This window comes from Condylura cristata, unplaced genomic scaffold, assembly GCF_000260355.1.
Source record: "Condylura cristata isolate star-nosed mole 26May11 unplaced genomic scaffold, ConCri1.0 scaffold00019, whole genome shotgun sequence".
Classification (NCBI taxonomy): domain Eukaryota; kingdom Metazoa; phylum Chordata; class Mammalia; order Eulipotyphla; family Talpidae; genus Condylura; species Condylura cristata.
This window is the reverse complement of record NW_004567120.1, coordinates 33,669,395-33,691,563: the sequence shown is the minus strand read 5'-3', so window position 1 is coordinate 33,691,563 and position 22,169 is coordinate 33,669,395. Positions and strand designations below refer to the sequence as shown.

The following is a 22,169-nucleotide window of genomic DNA, read 5'->3' as shown; positions in this document are numbered from 1 at the left end:
TCCCCAGGCCGGCGTCGGTGCCGCTGGGCTGGGTCCAAGTGTCGCCATTTTGTCTTTTCCACGCGGTTTTTTAATGACGGGTTGTAATTGGCTTCTGCGGCAGCCCGGGAGTGTGACTGTGCGCGCCGCCGCGCGCCGTTATGTAGACCCAGATGATCTCCTTACTTCTGAGTTAGCAGCCTTTTCTGCGGGCGCGGGGGCTGGTGCAGAAAGGGAGGCGTAACTGGACTCAGACTTCACCTTCCTGCTGAGATTTGGATTTACTGGAGACCCCGCGGAGGGGAGGCTGGCCAGGTGTCTTGGAAACGGGCTGGGTGTTGAGGGCCCGTGTCTTACCGGTGACCTTGAATGAGTCTGAGTCGGCAGACTTAAAGCTTTTAGGGTGATTGGGATGCGATCGTCACACCTTGGGAGGCAGCAAATCTAGAATTAGGACGCAAATCAGTTTCACATGTTGGCGGGGCTGTTAAAACGGCCAGAGTGGGCCGAGGGCAAAGGGAAACGATGCTTTTTAACCCGTTTAATGTAAATTGAGCTGTAGCTAAAAAGCTTAAATTGGTTTTCTGCTGAGGATTAGCGAAGCTGGCTTTGGATGTTACGTGATAATGGTTTTGGGAAAACCGGAGAAAACGCTTCAGTAAATACTGTGCTTGGCAAACTTGAGGAACTTTTTCCGTGGTAGTAATACTGTTTTTCAACAGACTCACCCAGTGAAAAATGGTTGAAGCAGATCGCCCAGGAAAGCTCTTCATTGGCGGGCTTAACACAGAAACAAATGAGAAAGCCCTTGAAGCAGTATTTGGCAAATATGGGCGAATAGTGGAAGGTGAGTTTTCTGAAAGTATAGATAGGATTGTTAAAGTTGAAGTAAGCTATGATGAATTTGATTGCACTGATCATCTGAAATGATAATGTATTTTGTCCTCTAAGAAGTTCTGAGCTGGCTTTTTTACTGATTGGCTTTTTTTATTTTAGTCTAACTCTAGAGTAACATTTCTTCCTCCCCTCCCCCAAAACTCCTTTTAGTGCTCTTGATGAAAGATCGAGAAACCAACAAATCAAGAGGATTTGCTTTTGTCACCTTTGAGAGCCCCGCAGATGCTAAGGATGCAGCTAGAGACATGAACGGAAAGGTGAGGTCTTAACCCCTTTGCAGTGTTTTGAGTGTATACTGTGTGCACAATGTAGCCCTGCGTCATTTGGGAACCAAATTTTGTAGCCAAAGTTACTTATATTAGCAAGAGTCTTTCCTTGAAAATTGGTCTGGATGCTTTGTGTCTGCAGTCCACTAGTAAGTAAAGTCTCCTCTTAGTTCTGATACATTGTTTGGCTGTCCAAGCTGGCGGGAGGCAGGCTCCCTATTTTAGGCTTTGGTTCAAGACTGAGGTGTGTCTTTTTTTAAGTAAATGGAAACCATACACTGTAGACTTTGTTTAGATACTTTGTTGAGCTAAACACACAGCTTCATTCTGAATGACTTCTGCTTCTCAGTGCCTTCTGTGTCTGCAAGTTTTTTTAAATGTTGGTGTAGTTAACTGTTCTGTAATGTTTTAGTCCCTAGATGGGAAAGCCATCAAGGTAGAACAAGCTACCAAACCATCCTTTGAAAGTGGGAGACGTGGACCACCTCCACCTCCAAGAAGCAGAGGCCCTCCAAGAGGCCTCAGAGGCGGAAGAGGAGGAAGTGGAGGAGCTAGGGGACCCCCCTCGCGTGGAGGGCACATGGGTAACGATTTTGTTTTTTTCTTGCTTTCGTGTGTACGTTAGGGGATAAACCCATACCAGCGTGTGCTCTGTTGAGGTCTTTGCCCAGAGGCTCTGGCTTCTTGAAAACTTTGTCATCCACCAAAGGGGTTGTGGCTTAAATGGAGAGCAGAAGGCATCCTTAGTTAAGCTGGTGTTTATCAAAGATGGAAATCATATACTTGGTCCATTCTTTTTTGATTGGCCAGAGTAACTGTAGGCCACCTTTACTTTTGCCTGCTCTTTATATACAATTAGCTCAGGTTAGTCCTGTACAAAAGAAACTAAAGCAATATTTCCACACTAACTAGAGATGATTAGACTTTTTTTTTTAAGATTTATTTATGCATACAAGAGCTCTGGGCTATAGGCCAGGTTTGCAGGGGGTTGAGAGGAGGATTCATCTGAGACAAGAGGACCAACTGAAATCCACTGCTGAGGGGAGCAGCGGGTGAGACAGATCTGCTGTGCTGTGTGGGTCAGCTTCCTGGCCAGGGAGGAATGCTCGAACTTCTGATTTAAATAATTAACTTTTTATTGTTTTATAGTTTATTAATGTGTCTTTCTCTTGTCTGTTTGATGTAGATGATGGTGGATATTCCATGAATTTTAATATGAGTTCTTCCAGGGGACCACTGCCAGTAAAAAGAGGACCCCCACCACGAAGTGGGGGTCCTCCTCCTAAAAGATCTGCCCCCTCAGGACCAGTCCGAAGCAGCAGTGGAATGGGAGGAAGAGGTAACTGTTTCATTTATAACTATTTCACCACCATATTACCAGAAGGCATGGAGAAGACCTCAAAATGATGCTTAAAACTTGGATTTCAGGTCTTTCATGATAGATGCAGTTGATGAGCCCTACAAAAAATTGCTTTGGGAATAGGGAACTTCAAAGGAAATAACATGAGTTGGCTCCAGATCACCATAATTGAGCCACTGTTTTTCAGTTGAGTATACTTGCTAAATGGTTTCTCTTTTCTCCCCTTCAGCACCTGTATCCCGTGGGAGAGATAGTTATGGAGGCCCACCTCGAAGGGAACCCCTGCCTTCTCGAAGAGATGTTTATTTGTCCCCAAGAGATGATGGATATTCTACTAAAGACAGGTAACAGAAAATTATGGTAGCTTTTATTTTTCTCACTAAAAAATTAAGAATGAAGGGAGTGCTCATCAAATTCATGAACCAAGTTACTTGTATTTCGGTAGCTACTCAAGTAGAGATTACCCAAGTTCTCGTGATACAAGAGATTATGCACCCCCGCCGAGAGATTACACTTACCGTGACTATGGTCATTCCAGTTCACGTGATGACTACCCATCGAGAGGCTATAGGTAAGTTCTGCAGCCACAACGCTGTCAACTAAATTAGCTCGAAATTAACTCCCCTGACACTGACCACTTTGTCTTCCATTTAGTGATAGAGATGGCTATGGTCGTGATCGTGACTATGCTGACCATCCGAGTGGAGGCTCCTACAGAGATTCCTATGAGAGTTATGGTAAGGTGATGGTGGAGGGTCTTGATTACCACCAGCTTGAGTTTTTAGGTTCACGAGCCAGTTTATTAGGCTGTGTGGTGCTTGCTTTTGAGGGACGTTTGCTTGCTTTTAAAAGGGGGTAAACTCTCAGCTGGGCTTTTCCTAGTTCTGTGAGGGGCTTTTGTTTTCTTTTCCAAGTTTATTTTTTTTTTTTTGAGGCTGTTTGCTTGCTTTGGAGGGGATTTTGCTTGCTTAAATTGGCAGCCTTATGTGTTTTCCCCCAACAGTGAAAATATAAAAATTTTTATTAACAAGATCAAATGTTTACCATTGCAATATGAAGGAAAGTCTACAGCTCAAAATTGCAACTTATCACTGGAAAGTGGCTGAGTATCTACTATAAAATAACAAGCTGGAATATCCTCTTGAAATACACACACCGTCTTCAGTCTTTTCAAACAAACATTTAAAACCTGTCCATTTCCATATCTCAGCAGATGAGCAAATCCCTGTTTATGGCCAGCAATGGCAAGAGTTTAAAACCTCCCAGTTGAGAAAGTAAACGTTTAATACAAGAATTCTGTAAATTCAGATTGAAATGTTGTATATATACAATTTATAGTGTTGCCATATTACCTGACCGTTGACCCTGCAGGTAACTCACGTAGTGCTCCACCTACACGAGGGCCCCCGCCATCTTATGGTGGAAGCAGTCGCTATGATGATTACAGCAGCTCACGTGACGGATATGGTGGAAGTCGAGACAGTTACTCAAGCAGCCGAAGTGATCTCTACTCAAGTGGTCGTGATCGGGTTGGCAGACAAGACAGAGGGCTTCCCCCTTCTATGGAAAGGGGGTACCCTCCTCCACGTGATTCCTACAGCAGTTCAAGTCGCGGAGCACCAAGAGGTGGTGGCCGTGGAGGAAGCCGATCTGATAGAGGGGGAGGCAGAAGCAGATATTAAAAACAAACAAAACTTTGGACCAAAATCCCTGTTCAAAGAAACCAACAAAGTGGAACCTGTTCTGTCATAACTACCCAAGGACTACTAAGAGGAAAATTGTGTTACCTTTTTTAAATTTCCTGTTAAGTTCCCCTCCATCATTTTTATGTTCTTGTGAGGAAAAAAGTAAAACCTGTTTAACCTTACTTGATTTTATGACATTGCTTTCGACAAGCAAATGTTTCATGTGTTAAGACTTGACTTGTGTACTAGTGTTGTGATTTTCCAAGTAAAAGTGTCCCTAAAGGCCACTTTCTCTTTTTTTTCCCAGTAAATAAGGCAAGCCATTCTAAGATCTTCCACAGACATCTAGCCATCTAAAATGGAGAGATGAGTTCTTCCTATATAAACAAGCTAGCTGCTAGAGGGTGGTTGGGGTATGCTACTTAGAGGATTTCAGAGTGTCTTCAAACTGAAATCTCATGTTCTCAGTATGAAAAACCTGAGACCAAATGCTTATGTAAGGAAAGTGCTCCGTGCCCCGTACACCCCCGCCCCCAAAGGAAACAAATGGATAATGCTGGCCATATTTGCCTTTCTGAAATTTCCTTGGGAATCTGCAAGAACCTCCCCTCCCCCCTCCCCCAATAAGACCATTTAAGTGTGTGTTAAGCAACTACAGAATACTAAATAAAAAGTTTGGCCAAAACCAACCATGAAGCTGCAAACGGTGCTTGCTCTTACTGTTTCAAATTTTTGCAACTCTGTAGTGTCTCACTTTTAAGGAACAGCTTGATTGCAAAGGAGAAAATAGATAAGCAATGAAGTTATCTCCAACTTCTCAAAGGCTTATGACTTCTAAAAAGTGAATCAATCAGCATTCCACATCAGATTTAAAGCATCAAATGCCTGTGAAACAGCAAAGATGGTAAGCAAAGCAAACTAGTTTTTCCGTCTAAGTCGAAATTGAACACTTACCTTCCTCATAGTACAGTGAAACATACTGTACCTCATGGCAGTGGAAATGCCTTCTAGATTAAAAAAAAAAACTTTGGAAAAGCAAAGTGTTCGCTAGCATATTAGAAGTCCTCCAAATTCAACACTTGGATTTTTTATTTTTTTTTAAAGCATGTATGACACTAAAGGCTTTACCACAGCTGTTGTTCACCAATAGCTATCTGGGGCTTGGGAGGGGGTATCTTTTTTTTTTTTAATATTTTTGATGAAGACCTTTAAACATGCTTCCTATGTTAACATTTTTCAAATTAGTCTTTTAGTCAATGTAGGAAATGGCTTAAGTTTGGGGTCCCCCTCTCTACCCCTGTAAGCCATTGCAAACTTGACATTTAGTTGGATGCCTGACTTGTTTTTTAGTTCTATGAAACTACACTATGGAGAAAATCTATTGCAAGTGGTCTTTAAAAAGCAAAACCTGAGGCAGCATGACCCAGGTCCAGCCATGAAGTTGAAAAAGATGCTCTTGAATGTAGTAAACTTGAAGACCTCCAACTAAAAATCCTTATACTCCACTTATTCCTTCAAATAAGTTTTGTCCGTTCAACTTATGGATTTAACATGGCAGTGCACCATTGGAACAGAAAGAAAATCCATAAGCCATGCAACTTAACCATTTAAGCCATTCCAGTCATCCCAAGCCAGTGAATCTTCCACCACTTAAGAAGTAGTAGAACATGAAATAACGTTAAGCTGCAAGTCTGATCTTGCCTTTTCTTTCTGGAAAAGAGGGCAGTTATAGGCAAGTTTTGAAGAGTTTCCTTAAGAGAGATAACTAGTTACCTATTTAATTTTTACAGGTTGAGGATTTTGGTCATTATGGGCAAGGATTGCTGATTTATTCACACTAGATAAAGCTGACAGCAAGAAAAATCAAAAGCTAAGGTAAGTTTCAGAAGTTTAACTGGCTGTAATGTTGACTGGTTACCTGTAAAAGGAATAATAGCTAACTTGGGGGTTTAGTGCTGTGTAAAGTCTGCCACATGATTCCTTTGTTGGGCAAAGTTAATCTAAACATCACCAGTAGTGAGTGGTTCAACCATGAAGTGTTGGCTATTAGTGACTGGGAAGCTTGCTAGGACTAGAATGCTCTCAGTAAACTCACTACTTGGAGTAATGCAGTTGGTGTTTAGGTTTGTAAGCAAAGTTGAATTGTATAAACTGCAGGCGCCTAGGTGTTTTTGTGAGAGGATACCCTTTTATTTTTTATTTTACAAAAGTTTATTTTTACATCATTTTGTACATTTTTTCCCCCATCTCAATTGTAATCCCCGCGGGTTTCCCATCACCAAGTCACCCGTGTGCCATCACCATAATCCTGTGCATTTCCCCTCCACCCCCGCAAAATGTCTCTGGTATATGGTTATTCATTATTTTTGTTATTTTCTCGCCTGGTGAGGATGCCCTTTTTATTACTAGTGACTGGTATAGGCCAGTCACAATACAAATTGACAAAAGGGACAGTTGATACAGCTGTAACCGAGTTTAGAGTTTGAGTAACAAATTGATCGTGTGACCGGTCAGTTTAATATTGCCAAAGTGGTGCCTACAGGAATTAGACTGGGCCTATTTATGGTTGCTCTTTGGAGCTTCCGATTCAAAGCAGTTATTTTGTGGTCAGTTATAGCAAACGAGTATATAAAGACTAGGTGGGGGCGGCTGGTTTCTAGCAGAAAACTATCTTGTGAACTAATGACATGCTTTTCATCTTCCAGAGTTGTTGAAGCAGAAGAATGCTGATTGTCCATAAGGCACGACAGTTGCATAAACAGTACCTATCAGTTGGTTTGGTGCAGGCAGTAAGATCTTTGCCTTCCAGGCCTCATGGATCTAGGGAAGGGGAAGGCCTCAGTGTTGGTTGGCACTCTTAACTAGGGAGTGGTAGTTACTTAAAATAAGTAATTGACCAGATGGAGAAAGGGGAGCGATTTCAGGAAATTGGTAAGTGGAGGTAGGAAGTTCTTGTGGTTCTTTATATAGATTTTTCCAGCTTGGGCTTTCATTTCTTTAAAGTCATATAGGGACAAGTCCACAGTTTAAAACTACGTAATTATCACCGGCAGAATGTTGAAATTAGAAAAAAAATGAGAGGTATAAGTGGTAACTACCCAGCGAAGTGTCTGATTTTTAGCAACTGAAGAACATTTTCTGGTGTTTACCCAGAAATGGAATTCAGTCTTAAAACTACAAGGGAAGAGAAACATCTGGAAGGTAATTGGACACATTGCTAAGATGATCAAAAGCACACTTAAAAACTGGAAACAATTTGACCAGTTGGCTTTTGTTTCACCGGATTTTTTTGTGAGTCTACTTTCTCCCACCTCCTATTTAAGGAGTGGAAAGACAACTTTATATAATTTGTGGCATTGAAGACTGGAGCCAAAACTATAAAAACTAATGTTCTTAGAGGATACAGATTTGAGTTGTTGGGTTAATAGAACTAACTTGAGTATGACCTTTTTTACTAGTAAAATATCAGCACTATCATGTTTAACATTTGTAATTGTGGGAAGTAATCCCAAAATGTAACCCTCCTCGGACAAGCTTTTGTAATCACATCAGGCAGGAGGGTACTGACCAAATTTAACTAGCTGTGCACTCAACGTGCCTGTCTTCGTCACTCCTGTAATCTAAATGACTGGGTTTATGTTTCTGAAGACCTTTTGGCTCTTGATATTTTTTTTTTGATATCTTAAGGATAGTGTGGAACCATAGAGAGTAAACATAGTGAATGTGACTAAATCAAGTGTGCTGAAGTGACCAGACAGCTGTTTCGCATAGAGTTTACTGACCCAGTAGACTTAATTCTGTTCCTATTGGGGAAAAAAAAATCCGGTCTTGATTATTCTGGCTTTATACTGGTTGTAAAAGAAACTGATACTAGAAAATGTCTTCCTTGTTTAACTGTTAGTTGAATATAAAATTTAGGTGAAATAGATCATGTTTCTCATTTTGGAATGTTTTTTGTATTTGAAACTTAATAAAACATAACATGCATTTTTTTTTTTCCTGTGGTGCTGGGTCCTTTTTAAAAATTTGAAAACTAGCAGTTCTCAACACTTCTAAACATCTCATGCCCCTCCCCCAAGCTAGTGTGTGGTGCACGGTTAGCACTTGCAAAGAAGCCAGGGATTGTAGAGGTGACTGAGGGTCATGTTGCTGACACCGGGCCCCCTCTGTGAAAGGGTGTGATTTTCAGTAGCCATCAAGGTAATTCAGGTGAGTTCATTTAATCCTGAACCTGAAATTTGATAGAAACAATAATCCCAAAGAACAAGAAAATACCAAGAAGGTACTATAATGCTTTTGCTATTTCCTGCTTGGGGGAAAAACCGCTCAGTTGACAGCTTGCCACTAAATTATACTTTGGACTGGTTCTTGAGCTGTGTTAAATCAGGATGCAATTGGTGTATTTCTGTATAAGCAACTTGTAGCAGTTTCATCCAGTGTTCTTTCTATATACATCTGACTCCTTGCTAATCATTTTTTTACATTGTCAAATGACAACTAAAAACAACTCCCCAAGTTTGATGTCTTTATGCATACAAAAACAGGGGTACAGGCCGGGGGTGAGGGTGGGGAGGTGAGAGGATTCACCAGAGACAATGGGAAACAACACATGGACTACTGAAACTGCTGAGGGGAGCAGCGGGGAGACAGGAGAGGTCTGCTGCACCATATGGGTCACTCCCTGGTTGGGTTTTGAACTCCCATGGCTGGTGATAGCTTGATAGTGCTGAAACTTTAATCCCTGTGCCACCAGGGAGGCCACTTGAGTTTTTTTTTTTTTAATGGTATGGTATAGTATAGGAGTTGAAGTTTTTTTTATCCATTCTAACAGTTTTTGTTAGACTATCCCAGTTACTTTAATGTTTTTGTAGGAGCCAATTATTCTTAGTGCTTTAAAAAACACTAATCTTGATTATACAGCTTGATTGAATATTTTCTAAAAGTATCCCTACCTTCGGTGGATTTTTTCTCTCAAGTTATTTTCTTTTATTCTAATTCAAGCTACCGTCCTCCATGTTCAAGGCTTTCAAGTGATTGGCTATTTTTAGTTTGTGGTATCAGAGCAGGGGATTAACACGACCTCTGAGGCCTTTTCCACTCTGAGCTTAACTGTGAGCCATTTGTTGGGGAACACCTGATGCCAATGCTTTTAGGTTTTCCCCCTTGGGCCAACCAGATTCCTCAAGGAAATAGTGGCCAAAATCCTACTTTGGGGTTGTATTTACTAGCTCAAAATGGAGGCTGAGCTTTCTGCGTTGGTGGGAGAGGCTCTGGCCTAAGCCTGCACTGCAGTGTGCCCCCTCTGAAGCTCCTGCTGCCTGAGCAGGACCCACAGTCCTGCCATGCTGTGCAGGTGGACAGGGATCTTTCCAGAACAAAGCCTGCCCTGCCAACACCTCTTCTGTTTTAGACCACTCCTGCACTCCCTTGCTGCCCCAGACTCGCCCTCTCCCAAGTTAAAGGTATTCCGTCCAGGTTATTCGAGTTCAAATTCCAGTTCCAGTATTACCAGCTGTGTCACCTCAAGTTACTTAACCCCCTTTAAACTCCCTCATCTGTAAAATGGGGGTAATAATAGGATCTCTCATAGCATTAGCTGGGAGGACCAAATGAGTTAATAGTGCCTAGCACCTGGTAACTGCTGTGCAAGTAGAGTGTATAATTATCTGTCAATTTTCCTCTTATGTGTCATCGTCAGGGCTGGGATGGGGGGGGGAAGCTCCTTATGTTAGATCTGCTCTTGTCAAGGACTGAAAGTTCCTACCATAAGCCAAGGTTCTTTTTCTCCTGAGTGAGTCATAATGCTCAGTCTTTTGTATAATATAGCGATTAGTCTGCACAACGCCCTTCTCGTTTTTGCTGTTTATTGGAGTTCCCAGTACCATGCACCTGTTACCCAGTGGCAGCCATTCTAGTGCATTTAATGTATATCCCTTGGTGTGCGGTGTATGGGAGTTTAATAGGCTTATATTTTTGACTTACATAGCGTGGTGTTGTGACTTCTTGTCTCAGTTGTGTTGATACTTCTTGTCTCAGTGTTTTGAAGATTTACCCATGTAGCAAATACATGGCCAGGCCATTGCTTTTAACTGTACCTCAGTATTTGATAGCATGTATTCTGAACCCTAATTTTGCCTTTTCACTCTCCCACTTGGGTGCAGAAGCCATTTCTTTTCCTGGGTTGTGACTGGGTCAGAAGATTTGACCCTCGCTATGGATCTAGTGGCTGTGGAGATGGTTACAGAGGGTCCTGATTACTGTCCCCTTTCAAAGGAATCTGCCCTAGGCAGAGTCACAGAGGTTTGAAGCAGAGGAAGGCTTGTATAGACTTTGCCCAGCAAACTGCTTCAAAACTGGTAAGGGGTGTGCAGACTGACTTGAGGTATTAAGTTTGTCAGTTTCTTCCAGGCACAAATAGGTCTCCACGTTTCAGGGTTCCACCATCAATCAGTGCCCTTTAACATGATAAATTTGATAAGACTGAATTGAACTGTCATTGTAATTCAGCATCTTGTACAGTTGATAGTCGAAAACATCGGCCCTGCCACTGTAAGAAAATGAGATTTGTCTGGGTTGTCCTGGAAGCATTTTGAGTCTCACATGGCAGCCTCAGCTGAGGGTTAATAGTTTGGAATTTTTTCTTTGTGAGCACTTGAACTCAAAAGAATCCTCCGAACACATCTTCTCAGCCATTAATGTCCGCAGTGAGAGCGAGTCATGTGGGCTCCCAAAGGCTGTATTCCATGGCACTTGGCACATGTAGGGGCAGCTCGCTGTTGTGTCCCCGCCTGGCGTGCGTTATGAGCACGCCGGTTCCCACATGTCAGGAGCCCTGTGCTCAAACCCGAAGGCATAACAGACCCAGCCCCAAACCCTTTTTCTCTGGATCTACTTTCAGTTCCCACACCAGGTCAATGCAGCACTCCTTTGGGTTGGGGACAAGCCACACAGAGCTTTAAATGGAAGGTTTGGTGTAAAAATTAGCATGGATAGGAATAATGAGGACTAACAAAATAAAAACTAATGAGAATCCGGAAGAATATATAGGACTACCAGATAAAAACCAACAGAACAACGTCAGATGGTATAATCACCGCTACTCGTAAGGCCACAATGGCGTATTCAAGGAAGACCAGTGCACAAGGCTGGTTAAAGGGCCCAACGAGGAGCCCTCCCCACCCCAGAGCAGAAATCCAGCCGTGGCTGGGGCCTACTGAATAACAGAATTCCTGTGGTTCTGGACACACACAACTTGCTGGAAGGTGATCTGGGGTGCTGAGACAGCTGGTCATCGGAAGCTGTCTCAGCAGAGGTGCTCTGCTCTTAAACTGCCAGAGGGGGTCTCTGGGGAAGCTGTGCTGACTGCACAGTGCTGGCGCCGAGACCAGAAAATTCCATGCCACACCGCCCACCCAGCAGGAGCACCGGTATCAGAAAGCAAAACCCTTTTTCTTCCTGCAGTGTTTCTCCTATGTCCTGTAATACAATCTGAAGTGACCTTGTGACACCGTAAGCTGTCACAGGGGGCTTCATGCCCAGTTCCTGAAACAACACCTGAGTGATAAAGGAGAAAAGAGCATCTTTCGTTATATTTGTCTTTTGTCTCCAGATCGCAAAATAGCTCCCTCCAGAGTGATAAAGGTGAAAGGAATAGCTTTTGTTTTTCATGGCAAGTCCCTTTCAACCACCCCAGAGTTGACCTCACCGAAGTTACTTTTGGCTCCTGCAATCGGAAAGATACTGGCGTTGAGAATAACTGTCCTCTGATTTCACTGTGTTGGAGCATTGGTTGGGGCTTGTAGCTTTCTGTACGAATGTCACTAGGGTCACTCTGGAAATCTGTCACCGACCTGTGTTCCTGAACTATGAAACACGGAATCTTTGCTAAGGAATCATTTCTCTTGATAATTAACAAATACTGTGGGAAAAAACCCAAAGAAAAATGAAGTTACTCGTGGAAAGTCCCTAAGGATGAAGGCTGGTTGCCGGAGGAACTAGCCATGTGATTAGAGCACTGTAACTTTCCGGCATCTCTCCCCACCCCCACCGCGTACACAGGGAGGAGAGAGGAGTGGAGGTTGAGCGAATCAGACAGCCAATGGTTTCCACCTGCTAATGCAGCAGCGCCTTCATGAAAACTGTAACCAGAGGGCTTTGGATAGCTTCCTGGCTGGTGAAGGCATGGAGCTGCTGGGAGGTGGTTGTGCCCAGAGCTGCTAGAGTGGCCCGTGTGCCTTCCCCGTGCCCTGCCCTGCACCTCTCTTCCATTTGGCCGTTGCCAACTTGTAGCCTTTGAAGTAAATGAGTACAGCACGTTACTGAGTCCTGTGCACTAGCAGTTTCAGAGCTGGGGGACGGGTTGGAAGGAATCCCCGATTGAAGTGATTTGGCATCTTTAAAAAAAAGATTTATTTATGCATTCAAAAACTGGGGTACAGGCCAGAGGTGTGGGGGTGTGAGAGGACCCACCAGAGACAGTGGGGAGCAGAACAGCTAAATGTACTGGAACACGGCCTGGGGGAGCAGCGGGTGAGACAGGAGAGGTCTGCTGCGCCATGTGGGCCAGCTCCCTGGCCAGGCAACAAACTCGTGCTGCAGAGACTGGGGGACAACTTCATAGTGCTGCGCTTCAACCCCCTGCTGCACCAAGGAGGCCCCGGAAGTGACTAGCATCTTAATTGGGATCAGTATGGTGAGACTGACTGAACCCTTAATGTGTGGAAACTGATGCTCATTCCAGGTAGCTAGACCTAAATTGAGCTGCAGGACACCTAGCTGTTCTCAGCGTTGGTCAATGTGAGAAAAAAACCCCACACACTTGGCCAGAAATATTGAGAGTATTATTAGTACAGCTGAGGAAACAAGTTTTCCTTTTACCTAATGTGCCAGTTGGCAAAGGAAAAGTAAAGGGCTTTGCTTCATTTTCACAGAACAAATACAAACAGTGAACTTGAAACTGAGAGACAATAAATTGCTAACTAGTAGGAAGGGTAATATTGAACTCATGAAGTGAGTAAATATTTCCTCCTGTTTGCTGAAAGAGTTTAAGATTGGTGTTATCTTTTCCTTAAATATCTAACAGAATCTACTAATGAGATCATCTGGGTATGGAATGTTCTTTGTGGGAAGAATTTCCTTTTTGCAAATTTAATTTCTTAAGTATTACTATACAGAGGTTTATTCAAGTCTGTTTTGTGACAGTCACAGACAGGATTCCAAGATGGCTGCCCAAATCTCCCTTCTGCGTTCTCTAAACTGCCTATGGTGTCGCACCCACGATGATGAGGTGTGACATAGTAAAACTGATTTTTCAGATTTAATAAAGGTCATTAATCAGTTGAATTTGCTTTTTTTTTTTTAAGATTTGTTTGTGCATATAAGAACTGGTGTGTAGGCTAGAGGTGTGGGGAATGGGAAGATGAGAAGATTCACCAGAGACTGGGAGAGGAGCAGAACAGGTAGATTTGCCTGTTCTATACCTGTAGATTTATCTGAAATACACTGCTGAGGGGAGCAACAGGGAGACAGAAGAGGTCTGCTGTGCTATGTGGGTCAGCTCCCGGGTTGGAGATGGAACTCATGTTGCAGTAGCTGGCCATAGCTTGATAGCACTGTCTTTAACCCCTTTACCACCAGAGCTTGAAGGCACTGTGTTTAACCCCTTCACCACCAGGGAGACCCCAGTCAGTTACTCTGAATAAATCAAAAGGGAGTTAATTTGGATAGCTCAGTATAATCACGCAAGCGCTTTAAATGTAGACTTTTTTTTTTTCTTCCCCCTGGCTGGTAGCAAAAGAGGAAGCCAGAGATTCAGGCATAGGCAGGATTTCATATGCCATTCCTCACGGGTAGAGGGGCTACCTTGCAAGGAACAAGGGTAGGCCCCGAAAGCTGAGTCACTTGGAGGCGGACCACCAGAAGAATAAGGAACTACATTTTACCATCAGCCCAAATGAGCTTGAAAGGAGATTCTTCTTCCGAACCTTCAGAGAACCAGCCCAGCCCAGCCCAGCCAACACCTTGATTGTAGCCTTATGTGACCCTAAGCAGAGAACTCAGTAGGACTCAGAATTCTGACCAGCTCTTCTCCCCAGATTTCTACTTGAATAACTTCCTCAGGTCTTTGCTCATACCTTAACCACCTCAGTGGGGCCTACCAGGCCAGACCTATTTAATGCTGCCATCTGTCTACCCTATTGCACCCCAATATCCAGTGTGCCTGACTCCATTACCAGCTCCAGTATTTTCCTACAGCGCTCTTACTACTCTCTTGCATACTGTATAATTTATCTATTATATGCATTATTGATTTTCTGTGTTCACCCATTAGAATATAATCTCCTTGAGATTAGACATGTTACCTGTTGTGTTTATTGATAAAAGACTAAAAAAAAAAATTTCCTTGGGACAGTATGAGCCCAACAAATATGTGTTGAATGGATGAACAGAGTTTCTCCTCCTACTTATTCTCCCCCAAATGCTTCTGCTTAACATACTTTAACTGTTTTGCATTTATCCCACATAGACTGCCCCATGACCACCCCCAAAGAAGATAGCCCAGCGCTTTGTAAATCATTGCATTCAATGCCAAGTGCAGAATCACTGGGATGTTATCTCCCTATTTTCCTGCATAAGGACTAAAAGTATTGAAGTTATTCCTAGAAATTCTATATAAAGTATTGGGAGGAAAAAAAGATTATGATACAGCAAGCTTCTCAAGCAGAGAAGCGTCAACTATGTGTCAAGGGTGTAGGGCTTGGCAGGGTGATGAGTTAGATCCAAGGTTATGGGAAAACATCTGAAGTTCATTGCCAGGACTATGATGGTACAGGAAGGAGATGTGGAAGGTGCATACAGGACCCTGAAGAGAATCCTCACCATGGATGGACTCATTAGGACATGAAGTAATGGCAGGTCTCTGAGAAGCCTTGTCACTGGGGGCATGCCAGGCTCCGAACCCTGCTGGCACAGCTGAAACATGGGCGTGAGAGAGACTAACGTTCAACATTGTGTGTGCTGTGAAAGAATCAATCATGGTATGAAAATCTTTGCCTGGTGTGTGCCTCCCCTCTTCTTTTTCCAATCCCAATTTCTCTTACCTCTCTTAAAATGAACTCAGTCACATCTGCAGAAGTCTTGCATGGATAGAAGCAATCCCCGTCAGCAATGGAGCCCTCTGCTATTAAGTGAAAGAGAAATTTAATCAGAAAGACACATAGAAGGAGAACGGTGGTTGCCAAGAACTAGTGCGGGAGGGAGAGGGAGAGCTATTGTTTCATGGGGACAGCATTTTAGCTGGGAAGATGAAAAAGTTCTGGGGGTGAACAGTGGTCATGGTTGCAGAAGTGTGGGTGCACTTAGAATGGCAGAAGCATATACTTCCATGGTTCAGGTGGTCAATTTGATGTGAGTGGACATCACTACAATCATTTTTCTTTCAATCATCAAGAATTCAAGTGAGGCCTACAATCCTTGCTTGGGTGACTGCTCACAAGGCCATCTATGGTATTTATAGTGTTCTTTAAAACTCACTTTACATTTCCTTCTATTTCAGTTAATAGTTTATGTGGTGGCATAACCTGAAACTTCATTCCTGAGGATGATCTGGCCCATGCATTCTAGTGATCATCCTTTAACTAAAAAAAAAAAGTTAAAAAAATATTGAAGTGAGGGCCTTCCTTGTGGTGCAAAGTGTTAAGTCTCAATACTATGAAGCTGTCTGCAGCCACTGCAGCATGAATTCAAACTCCAGCCAGGGAGCTGACCCCCATGGCGCAGCAGACCTCTCCTGTCTCCTCATTGCTCTCTCAGCAGGGTATTTCAGTAGATCTGTCTGTTCTGCTCCCCACTGTCTCTGGTGTATCCTCTCACCACTCCCCCGCACCGCTGGTCTACACCCCAGTTCTTATATGCATAAATAAATAAAATATTTTTTAAATTGAAGTGAACAGCAAAATAAATAAAGCAACTTGACTTCCAACCATGGTAGCATCTTGGAACTGCACCTGCCTTCTCACCTAGCACCTGACGGACTGGACTAGTAGGATGAGACAGCCACCTTCTGGCACTGCAGTGCGGTGCTGCTGCAGCACAGTCCTGAGAAAAGGGAAACATGACGGGAGCCCCATCTTCTCCAGTTCTCTCCCTGGGGCGGCTTTTCTGGCTGCAACCAGAGAGCAGAGCCTGAGTTGTCAGGCGTCAGAATGGCTGCATTTCTATGTGAGGATGCATAGCCTTGGATTGAGGGAGGATGTGTGTTGGCAGATTTCCTTTTCCTGTGATTAGTACTGAGGTTCCTGCTTACTTGCAGACCATAAATGGAGGCATGTCCCCAGCTTCTAGATGCTACCAGATCCCCTGGTTTATTTCTCTCTCTTTTTTCTATCTTCACAGTCAGCAATGACAGGTTGAATCGTTGTCATGTTACATGTCTCTACCTTCTGCTCTCCTCTTCAACTTTTAAAAAAAGATTTATTGATTGATATCTATAAGAGCTACAGGTGGAAGCCAGAGGTGTGGGGGGTGAGAGGATTCACCAGAGACAGAGTGGGGAGCAAAATAGGTGGATTCACTGAGACACACTGCTGAGGGGAGCTGTGGGTGAGACAGGAGAATTCTGCCATGCCATGTGGGTTACCTCCCTGGCCAGGGATTGAACTCATGCTGCAGTGGCTGTGGACAGCTTCATAGCACCAAGACTCACCCCCTTACACCTGATCATACCTTTTGGGTGAACATTGGCTTTGTGTGAACATACACTTCAATCCCCCTGTGTAGATATCTCAGAGTAGACAGCCAAGTCATTGTAGCAACTAATTATTTACCATTTTGAGTTCATACAAAAATGTTTTTCAGTGTGGTTACACCATTTTATGATTCCATGAAAGGGAAATTTATAATACTAAATGTTTACATTAGAAAAGAAGAAAGATCACATATAATCTAAGTTCCTTCTTTGATTTGAGCAACTAGAAAACAAAATGCAAGTTGAAAATGCGAAAGCAGAGTGAAGAAAATGATAGAATTAAGAAGTCCCTGAAGCTGAAATCATTGATCACATGATTGATCATATAATTTTATCTTCCTTAGTATTAACATGGTGAATGACATTAATTGATTTTTGTAGATTGAACTAACCATACATGGAATCTCCTTTGGTCATGGTTCTCTTACTATGTTGCTGGATTTGACTTGCCCAAGATTTTCTTGAGGATTTTTGCATGTATGCTCATCAAAGATAAAGGTCTATAGTTTTCTTTTTGTGCCCTCCTTGGTTGGTTTTGGGATCAAGGTAATGTTGGCCTCATAAAATGTGTTTGTGAACTTACCCCCTTTTCAACACTTTTGAAAAGTTTGAATGGACTAGGTAGTAGATCTTTGAAGTTTTGGTAGAATTCACCAGTGAAATGATCTGGTTCTGGGCTTTTTGTTCCTTGGGACACTTTTGATTACACTCTCAATGTCTGTGCTTGTGATAGAAATTGTTCAAGATGTTTCTTTCATCCTGGTTTTAATTGTGGAAGGTTGTATGTAAGAGTCTAAGAAATTCTCTGTTTCCTCTAGCTTGTACACTTTGCATATAAGATGCTCATAAAAACTTACGATTCTTTGTATTTCTGCAGTATCTGTTATCATTTCACCACTGTCTTTTCTGATTCTTTTTATTTGGGTTTCTTCTCTTTTCTTAACCTTCTAGATAAAGGTTTTTGTTTATCCTTTCAAAGAACTAGCTCTTGCTTTCATTGACATTTTGTAACATCTATTTATGTTCTAATTTTTTACTAATTCATTCCACTAATTTTTTGTTTTATTTTTTTCTTCTTTTTCTACTTCTTTTGGCATGAGGTAAAGTTATTTGACACTTTTATTTATTGATGTGGGCCTATATACACTCCTTATTAATATTGCTTTTGACGAATTCAATAGGATCTGGTAGCTTTTCTCTTCACTTTCATTGGTCTCCAGACAGCATTTTATTTCTCCTTTGATTTCTTCATTGACTCAAGAGTTACTGAAAAGAAGTCTTTCAGCAAATGACACTGAAGCAATTGGACATATATAGGCAAAAAAATTATCCTTGACCCAAACATCACAAAAATTAATTGCAAATGAATCTCAGACTTAAATATAAGTTGGAAACGTATCTACCTAACAATCTCATCTCCATCAGAGTAAATCTGAACTCATGTCCCTCCTTGTCATGTGTTAGGATGAATATGATGGAATCTGAGAGTAGAAAGATTTAGGATGGAAGGTCTCACACGGACAAACACCAGAGGTGGCGGGGGGGGGGGATGATTAGGGAGTCCTGAAGTAAAGGAGCTGTGGAAATTTTCAGCAGTCTAAGGTGTGGTCTGAAAAGATTACCAAGGTTGGTGCAGAGAGGATTATCAATTTTAGACCAACCCAACTGACCCCAAGGCAATAGGTTCTACAAAGGTAAATTCCCTCGAAGAACATAGTAAAAGCATGCTCAGCTCTGGCAAAAAAGCTGCTCTCCTGGCCACGTGTGTCTGTGCAGATATCTCTCTTCCTTTTCTTCTTTCAATAAACTTGCTGTGTGCTGAGGAATGGGAACATCTGCTGAATTTTTTCTCAGAGGGACCTAAGGACCCCACACAGAACCCACATCTGAATCCCAACAAAGTCATTCCTTCTCCTCCCCTAGACACCTTGGGACCCTCAACACCAAATGCATACCCCTTTTCCCTAATCAGTGACAAAACCTGTGTGATCCTTGTAAATTCCCATGCACCTTGTTTTACATTGATTGTTTTCCAGTTGCTAGCCCATCTGTGGCTGTTTTGTGACTACTCCAAGAAGAATCTGGGGGGGGGGAGTGTTGCTTATCCCCTCAACAGTATCAGTTATCAGACTCAAAGGGTTTGTTGCTTAGGTGCATGGGCCAATCCACCTGACCAAATGAGAGATTTGTGACAGTTTGATTACCTTAATTGGGTAGGAGACGGGATTGTTCCTACACGACTGCACTGCCTTCCTAAGACGAGCTGGGCTTTTTATAGGATTCTTGAGGACCGTGACACCTGAGGATAGTTGGTGTCTCTCAAGAAAAGAGTTTCTTTTATTTTCCCTTTAAAATTTTTTTAAGATTTATTTATTTATGCATACAGGAGCTGGGGTACAAGCCAGAGGTGCGGGGTGTGAGAGGATTCACCAGAGATGGAGTGGGGAGCAGAACAGGTAGATCGACGAAGTACAATGCTGAGGAGAGCAGCGGGCAGGTCAGGACAGGTCTGCTGTGCCATGTGGGTCAGCTCCCTCGCCAGGGATCGAACTTGCACTGCAGGAACTGTGGCTCACTTTATAGTGCTGTGCTCTAAACTATTATGCCACCCAGGAGGGCCCTTAGGAAAAGAATTTCATTGGACCCTCCCTGGTGGTGCAATGGGTTAGAGCATAGGAGGATGAAAGGATTCACCAGAGAAAAAGCGGGGAGCAGAACATGTAGATCCACTGAGATACACTGCTGAAGGGACCAGAGGGCGAGACAGGAGAGGTCTGCTGTGACATGTGGGTTGTTCTCTCCCTGGTTGTGGATTGAACTCATGTTTCAGTGGCTGAGGATAGCTTGATAGCACTGAGGCTTAAACCCTAAGTGTGTGAATTTTTTAAATGTTCAGATAAATTTAATTTTACAGAAGAGTTGCAAAGTTAGTACAGAGTCTCTGATACTCTTAACCCTGCTTCCCTGCCAATATCTTAAATAACTGTGCCACTTTCATCAAACTAAGAGGTTATTATTGGCATAGTGCGGTTATGCAAACCAGACTTCATTCCAATTTCATAAGGAAAACTTTTAAAAAATAATATAATCACTTATTTTTACATCATTTTGTGCATTTTTCCATCTCAGTTGTAATCCCTGTGGGCTTCCCATTACCAAATCACCCATGTGCCATCACCATAGTCCAGTGCACTTCCCTCCCCCCACTGTTTTTGATCCCATCCCCCACTCCACCCCCATAAGATGTCTCTGGTATATAGCTGTTCATTATTATTATTTTCTCACCTGGTCCGTTATACTTCTGCTATGAGTGAAATCATCTGGTATTTTTCCTTTTCTTTCTGGCTTCATAAGCAAAATTTTTATAGGCCATTCCCAAGGAAAGCATTAGAAGATCTCTCTAACCGGCTTTACCAGGAACCTGGTGGATGTTGCATTTCATAGATGTGATGCTTGTTTAACAGGTAAGAGATTTTGTCTTCTTCTGGTATGTTTGACCTTTGAATGATCTGATATCATTCTTAGTTGAAAAGCCAATGTTCAAATAGCAGTAAAGACTCTTAAGACACATAATCCCCTTGTTAGGAGAGGAGAGCACATTCCCTACAGCCATGGCGGTGGCTTTCAGTCCACCAGATTCACCACCTCACAGATCTAGCCTCCAGTCAGCAGCCTAGTTCCTGCCACTGCTCTGGATATCCATCTACATGTGACGGAAAGTTGCTGGAGGATTCAGAGCAGTTGAAGATGCCTTCATTGATATTTTCAAAGAATTACTCAGGTTCCTTTGTAGAGAATAGACTGTAGGTGGGGGGGAATAGTACCAGGGTCCCAAGGGAGAGGGGTTATTGGGATATGAAAAGTTGACATCTGTGGAGACAGTTTTAAAATGAAGTAGGGGAACCATTTCAGAGAAATCATATTACCTGTCTCAAGCTGGGTCTGAGAGCTTTTGGAATGAGCCAAAAGCAATTATTTTAGGAAAGCTTGAGGCTATTTGTATGAGAAGTCACTGGGAAAGAACTGATAGTTATGTTTTAGCTGAAGGGCAAAATCAGTCAAGTTTCCTTTTCATTTGTTCTGGAGACTCAGAAACCAATTAGGCGTAGCCAAGAATAGTTTAAGCTTGCTTGCACTAACCAACTCTTCTCTTTAACCACCTATCTCATCTTCCTCTTCTCTTCCCATAAAAACCCCCAAGTCTGCCCCTAGTTGAGCATGTTTTACATTTTCTGCTTGTGTCTTTGTATCCAGAATTGCACTTTGCCTTTTAAATTGCCTCCTGAGTTTTTAGGTAAATGTCTTGAGTTGGAAGTGATGACCCTGGGTAAAAACGGGATAGTTTAGGCCAGGGTGGCGGCACTGGGGTGACGTGAGATTGTAGGGGCCAGCGTGCACAAAGGTCTGCCGCTGCTGAGGTCTAAAACCCACCCCACCCCCAGCTGCTCCTATAACAGCAGCTCCAATGTGAAAGGAAAGAGCCCATTAGGTGACTCTCTTTTAAAGGCTCCCTGCTCCCCAATAGCTGCTCTGCTCTAATCCCTTCCCAGCAACCCTCTAGTTAGGACAGCAGAGCACAGTTCAGACCAATGCATTACACAGGAATCCCAAGCAGCGTGGCTGGTGCCAGGGGTCAGGAGGCAGAGTTGGGTCCTTCATCTTCCCCAGACAGCACCAATGTAAGCAGCTGAATGTGAGTTTGGCTTACAATGACAGGGCTGGAGCTGTATATCCAAGACATTGTTCTTTTTATTGCCAAATAATATTCTAAGGTATGGTTAGACCACCGTTTAATCACGTATCTGTTGAAGGAAGGACACTTGGGTTGTTTTCAGGTTTTGGCTGCTGCAAATAAAGCATTGTGATCATTCATGTGTGCATTTTTGTATTTTCATGTTTTCTGGGCTAATTCCCACGTGTATAATTGCTAGTTCTTAAAGAAATTATCAACAATCATAAAATGTTTCCACTAGCACTGTATGAGTGGTCCAGTTTCTATACATCCTCAGCTGCATTTGGTGCTAGGAATTTTCTTGTTAATTTCAACTATGCTGCTGCATGTATGTTGTTATCTCATTTTGGCTTTAATTTGTATTTCTCTAGTAGCTAATGATATTGAACATCTTGTGTTCAGTTGCCATCCACATAGCTTATTTTATGAAATATTTGTTCATGTCTCTTGCCCTTTTACAACTGGATTTCTCTTTACTGTTGAGTTTTGAGATAAAGACCTAGTC

The 22,169-nt window shown here is 42.7% G+C and overlaps 1 protein-coding gene across 2 annotated transcripts in view; it reads left to right on the top strand.

Annotated features, from left to right (window-relative positions):
* RBMX (RNA binding motif protein, X-linked) overlaps positions 1–4,876 on the top strand; it is a 5,440-nt gene extending 564 nt beyond the window's left edge. The window contains exons 2-9 of one of the 2 annotated variants that reach the window (XM_012727198.1): positions 702–826; positions 1,027–1,133; positions 1,555–1,726; positions 2,329–2,481; positions 2,732–2,846; positions 2,948–3,073; positions 3,157–3,239; positions 3,874–4,876. In XM_012727198.1, coding sequence (XP_012582652.1) covers positions 718–826; positions 1,027–1,133; positions 1,555–1,726; positions 2,329–2,481; positions 2,732–2,846; positions 2,948–3,073; positions 3,157–3,239; positions 3,874–4,184 — 1,176 coding nt within the window. In that variant the 5' untranslated portion in view covers positions 702–717 and the 3' untranslated portion in view covers positions 4,185–4,876. Of the gene's footprint in view, positions 1–701; positions 827–1,026; positions 1,134–1,554; positions 1,727–2,328; positions 2,482–2,731; positions 2,847–2,929; positions 3,074–3,156; positions 3,240–3,873 lie in introns of both variants that reach the window. The other variant, XM_012727197.1, reaches the window with a different exon arrangement.
* The last annotated feature ends 17,293 nt before the right edge of the window (positions 4,877–22,169 follow it).